At 44.5% G+C, this 6,048-nt stretch overlaps 1 protein-coding gene and 1 long non-coding RNA gene across 2 annotated transcripts in view; one reads left to right on the top strand and one right to left on the bottom strand.

The window, feature by feature from the left end:
- ifngr1 (interferon gamma receptor 1) overlaps positions 1 to 5,726 on the top strand; it is a 12,845-nt gene extending 7,119 nt beyond the window's left edge. The window contains exons 3-7 of the mRNA XM_032516379.1: positions 464 to 648; positions 744 to 892; positions 2,316 to 2,487; positions 3,122 to 3,252; positions 4,634 to 5,726. Coding sequence (XP_032372270.1) covers positions 464 to 648; positions 744 to 892; positions 2,316 to 2,487; positions 3,122 to 3,252; positions 4,634 to 4,960 — 964 coding nt within the window. The 3' untranslated portion in view covers positions 4,961 to 5,726. The remainder of the gene's footprint in view (positions 1 to 463; positions 649 to 743; positions 893 to 2,315; positions 2,488 to 3,121; positions 3,253 to 4,633) is intronic.
- LOC116689765 (uncharacterized) overlaps positions 1 to 6,048 on the bottom strand; it is a 23,036-nt gene that overhangs the window by 15,031 nt on the left and 1,957 nt on the right. The window lies entirely within an intron of this gene.

The raw sequence follows: 6,048 nt of genomic DNA, 5'->3' as shown, positions 1-6,048 counted from the left end.
AACCAAAACAGAAATATACACACTAATATATACACAATATATACATACTCCAAACAGAAACAATATAGAGGCGTGAGTGCAATGAAATACAATTATTTAAATGTGCGTAGTGCAAGGGTACTGGGATAAAATAGTATTATTATAGTATTAAGTTATTATATTAAATATGAACATATGAACAGTTCTGAAAAAATAGGAAATGAAAAAGATGAATAAATAATAAAATATATGTCACACTCTTTCTATTGTGTGATATGCGTTTTTTACTCTTGGTTTCTGATGTTTTGGATACCTGCTGGTTGCTGTAAAGTGCCATATATATATATATATATATATATATATATATATATATCAATGCATTTTGATTGATTTTAGAGCTGGACTAGGGTACTTTGGGGTTTGTGCATGCGGTTTTTTTGGCTGCCGATCGGACTGATCTGCTGTGTTGTTGCTCATATTAAAGGAGATACGAGGAGAGAGAAACCCCAGACCACCAGTACGACCTGAGCGACTTCGTCTGGGAGTCCGAAGAGAGCTACATGGACTTACATTACGTCACCGTGACAACCGTAGAGGGAGGCAACCAGTCCGAACCAGTATCATCCAAAACCTTCTCCTTTAATGATCTAAAGACGGTTGGGATAAAATGTAAGTAACATGGGGGGAAAAAAGTCAGACGCACGCCGCTGTTCAAGTTAGACGATGGTGTTTGAGCTCTAAAGAGACGTGGTTTCTCGCCCCAGGTGAGTTGGACTTCCCCCACGTGGACGTGGATGCGAAGGACTCGGGCGCCACGGTGAGCTTCAACAACCCCCTCCACTACTACAGCAGGCTGCAGCTCGCTGCCCCGCCCCGCGCTGAATTCAAGTTCACCGTTAAAGTCTCTTCCAGTGTAAGTGGCACATCGTCGTAAACGACTGTATTAGTGACAGGTGTGTTAAGGAAAAAGTATGAGATGCTACAGCCTAGTTCAGCCTCTCTCTCTCGCTCTCTCTCTCTCTGTCTGTCTGTCTCTGTCTGTCTGTCTGTCTCTCTCTCTCTCTCTGTCTCTGTCTCTCTTTCTCTCTGGGACGTATGAGATGCCAAAGCCTAGTTCAGCCTCTCTCTCTCTCTCTCTCTCTCTCTCTCTCTCTCTCTCTCTCCCTCTCTCTCTCTCTCTCCCCTCTCTCTCTCTCTCTCTCTCTCTCTTTCTCTCTGGGACGTATGAGATGCTAAAGCCTAGTTCAGCCTCTCTCTGTAGATCTGTAGAGACACAAACAGAATTCTACTGTCCATGAGCAGGTTTGGTTATCGAAGACAGGTCTCATGTCCTCGTCCCCTGGCCTCATGTCCCCGTCCCCTGTCCTCATGTCCCTGTACCCCGTCCCCATGTCCTCGTCCATCCATCCATCCATCCTCATCCGCTTATCCGGTATCGGGTCGCGGGGGCAGCAGCTCCAGTAGGGGACCCCAAACTTCCCTTTCCCAAGCCACATCATGTCCTCGTCCCCTGGCCAAATGTCCCCGTCCCCTTGCCTATGAATGTCCTCGTCCCTGGCCTCATGTCCTCGTTCCCGGGCCTCCGAATGTCCTCGTCCCCTGGCCTCCGAATGTCCTCGTCCCCCGGCCTCCAAATGTCCTCGTCCCCTGGCTGAATGTCCTCGTCCCCCAGCTTCCGAATGTCCTCGTCCCCCGGCCTCATGTCCCCTTCCCCCGGCCTCATGTCGCCGTCCCCTGGCCTCATGTCCTCATCCCCGGGCCTCAGGTCCTCGTCCCCTGGCCTCCGTATGTCCTCGTCCCCGGCCTCATATCCTCGTCCCCCGGCCTCCGAATGTCCTCGTCCCCTGGCTGAATGTCCTCGTCCCCCAGCCTCCGAATGTCCTTGTCCCCCGGCCTCATGTCCCCTTCCCCCGGCCTCATGTTGCCGTCTCCTGGCCTCATGTCCATATCCCCTGGCCTCAGGTCCCCGTCCCTCGGCCTCATGTCCTCATCCCCGGGCCTCATGTCCTCGTCCCCTGGCGTCATGTCCCTGTCCCCTGGCCTCTGAATGTACTCATCCCCTGGCCTCATGTCCCCGTCCCCTGGCCTCATGTCCCCGTCCCCTGGCCTGTGCCCTATGAATGATCTGATGTTGTCCAAGCTGTCCCTTTAGTCTCATCGTACCACAACAGGATGTTAGGGACATTGCCCCACCAGCTGGGGTTGGACATCTCGAGTCACCATCTTGTAATAATATGAAAACAAGATGGCAACACTTTATAATAATGGCTCATGACTTATCGTGAATTCATTTATGAACAGTGGTATTACATCTGTGTGTGTTCTGGGACTTTCAGGGACATTTTGACGAGTTTTGCAAGAAGGAACAGGAAAAGTGCAAACTCAACATCTCGTTTCCGGAGGGGGGGGAGGAGTGCGTCCGCCTGGAGGGACGCTTGTTTGACGAGAACAGTGTCAGCTCTGTGGTGTTCAGACAGACGGGGGACATCTGCGCCACTCATTCGACTGGTAAGTCTCAACGGGGGACGACGTGGTCGTCTCTCGGCATCTAGAAGGTGTCTGTGCGTCTTTGTTTGAGGTCCCTGGTTTACGAGGATCTCGTGGTACAGTCTGGTCACACGGAGTATTTTCTAAACTTAACTACGGCTGCACGATATATCGGCATCGCAATATCAGCCGCGATATATTGTGACATATCACGAAAGACAGGTTTGTTGTGTTAGTTAACCCTCCTGTTGTCCTCGGGTCAAATTTGTCCCCTTTTAAAAAATGTCCATATCTTAAATATGAGTTTCTTTTTAATCAAATTACCACAAAAAAATGGATAAGATTCCTCACAATTGATCACTTTCGTTCCTCTGATCTTAACTATTAGTAAAAATAATTCATAATTTCTGCTTTCTTAACTCAAACATCAGGTATAATTCTGTATAAATGAGGGTTATAACACTAGGAAGGTGGTGTTAGTGAAAACTAAAATAAAAACAAAAAAAAGTCTGAAAAAGGGACAAAAATGTCAATTTTTTTTGCCCATTTCTGACCCGGGATGACAACACGAGGGTTAAAAGAAAATATCAGTAGAAAACTCCACATTAAAATAACAAAAACAAATAACATACTTTTTATTTGTATTTGATTCCAGAGCTCAGTATGACGATCGTGCTCGCTGTAGTGCTGTCCGTCATCGTCTTCATTGTAACCACGGTGATTATTATTCTGATCTGCAAAGCTAGAGCCTGGACGTTGAAGCCGGCCTTGCTGCCCTCGTCTCTGGTAAGGCCTCCAAGTGGAATCAAAATAACCAGATAATCAGTACTTAAGTTGTTGTTGTTGTAAAAGTAAGTGCAATTTTACTAATTCATGTGCAATTATTGTATAATACAGTTCGCTGTATCTTACTTACAGTGCCTTGCGAAAGTATTCGGCCCCAAAACTCGGTGCAAAACTAATAGAGACCCCCCCCCCCAAGCAACTTCCAGCTGTAACCTCAGCAAAAGGGGGCGCTACAGAGTATTAACTCAAGGGGGCTGAATAATTTTGCACCCCTAATTTTTTCAGTTTTTTATTTGTTAAAAAAGTTTGAAATATCCATTAAATTTCATTCCATTTCATGATTGTGTCCCAGAAAAATTACAGTTTTACATCTTTTATGTTTTGAAGACTGAAATGTGGCAAAAGGTCAAAAAGTTCAAGTGGGTCGAGTACTTTCTCCAAGCGCTGTATGCACATCGCCCTTCTACACTACTTCTACACTACTTCTACACTACTTCTACACTACTTCTACACTACTTCTACACTACTTCACACTAATTCTACACTACTTCTACACTACTTCTACACTACTTCTACACTACTTCTACACTACTTCAACAATACTTCTACACTACGTCTACACTACTTCTACACTACTTCTACACTAATTCTACACTACTTCAACAATACTTCTACACCACTTCTACAGTAGTAGTATTTATACATGCTGTGTAAGGCTTGGTCTATTTTAGTCTTATTTAACGTACAGTAACTTAGTTTTTATTTTACTGTAAGACCGGTACTTCTTTGTTTAACACTTGTTTATGCTACTTGTACACTTATCCATCTCTTCTCCTGTCTCCACAATTTTCCCCACTCTGGGACAAATTATTTTTTATTTCTTAAGATTTTTTTACTGTCATACCACAGTACACTGTATTACAAAATGACGTCCAAAGTTCACAGATTAAAAGAATCCAGCACAGAAACTATTAAAAACCCAGAATGACACCGGCCTGAAATGTGTGCAATACTCAACTGCTACGATTATTATTATTATTTGTATTACTTTTCACCATTGCGACTCTTTAATTATGTTAATTATACTGCGTCATAACATTCCTTTAACTATGTAAACACTGTACATATCCACACTCCTTATATTTCTTTATTTAGATTTCTACTCTGATATTTATACTATTTCTGCAACTGCAACACAGTTTCCCTTCGGGGATCAATAATTGAATAAATTGAATAATTGAGTCTAAAAAGTTGAGTTATTAGTTATATGATTTAAATAAAAATGCTTATCTGGGTGTGCAGATCCTGTAGAGCGATGAATATAAATACACAACGTCCTATCTTATCTAAAACGTGTTTTATTCCCTTTTCCTTTGACCAGATGGACTTTGACGCTGCAGCGAACCCCAGGGACGGGGACCATGGTCCTGTGTCCCGCACACACTACAGTCTGTTGACCGTCGTCCCCGCCGAGCCCTGCAAGACCACGTCGGTCAGCTCCGGGGACGGGGACAGTCTCACCGAGGACCGGCTCACCGAGTACAGCTCCTGCTGCTCGGAGGGAGACCTCGGAGAGGGATACGGGGGAGGAGGTCTGGAGGAGGAGGAGGAGGAGGAGGAGGAGGAGGAAGAGCCGTCTCCCTACGACCGCCAACACAACCTGCAGGTGGACATGGGGGACGGGGACATGGCCACGGGTTACAGCTAGTCCACTTGGGATTTTTAAATGCATGCACGTCTGATCCAGGATCAGCCGTCGGTTTCGTGCCTTTTGAGGCTGACTATGCACGCAGGGACGTTGCCATGACGACCAGCTGAGAGACACCCCCAGACTTTTTACCAGTCCTTCTGACCCGCATGTTAAAGGACAAATCAGGGGACAAAATGAACCTATAGGGGTTAGTAAAAACATGGTTACCAAGGTGACCGTTCTCTGGGATCTGGGATCTGGTTTCATGCTAATCGATAACAACAATGACAATCGCAACGTTTACGTCAAAAGACAACCGGGGGGGGGGGGTTATTTTTAAGGAAACGAGAACATCAAATCCAAAGATGTGAGAGACTATATACGCTCTTTGTTGTCTTTTAGGATCGGTGAAATCCGGTGTTTGTTTCTATGTACGTGCTGCTGTTATTCATGAAGGGAAAGGAGCCATGTGGTTTTTGTTTTATCTTTGCCAGCATTGACTTTTTATTATTATTTTTTTTTATTTTAAAGGCAGAGTTCAACCAAATGACACACGGAAAGTATTGACATGATCAGGTAACGTTTTGGCTTCATTTGCAGAGGTGTGGTTTGGGGTTTCCGCCGCTCCGTTCCAATCAAATGAGGATTTCTTTTTTTTTTTAGGGAAATATGATGTTCACAAATAATCCAAACAACACACTGCCAGTGTTCCCAGGGACTATTTCTTCAATAGTAAGAAGTTGTAACGAAAGGTGTGTGTGTGTGAGAGAGTGAGAGAGTGTGTGTGTGATAAATTTCCTTTCTTTACAAAGCTAATAAAGCTAAAATAAGATCATTTTTGAAGGTATGAATTTTGTACTAAAGTATCATCCCATTTCTACGTATAGCCAATGTCAAGTAGAGTCAGAATAATGCGTAAAATGAGTAAAAACCTAAAGTCAAAACAAATGGATGACCTGATCCTGTAGTTTGACTCTGGAGAGCGGTTCCAGAACCCCTGTTACTTTTGGGCATTTGGTTGAAATAAAACCTAATTTCTGCAGTAGGAACTTATACAACGGGTCATTTGACCCGAATACGACATGAGGGTGAATGAGTGAAGAGAC

Source organism: Etheostoma spectabile, chromosome 5 (assembly GCF_008692095.1).
Source record: "Etheostoma spectabile isolate EspeVRDwgs_2016 chromosome 5, UIUC_Espe_1.0, whole genome shotgun sequence".
Lineage (NCBI taxonomy): Eukaryota > Metazoa > Chordata > Actinopteri > Perciformes > Percidae > Etheostoma > Etheostoma spectabile.
The sequence above is the reverse complement of the archived record's forward strand: the minus strand, read 5'-3'. Positions and strand labels throughout refer to the sequence as shown.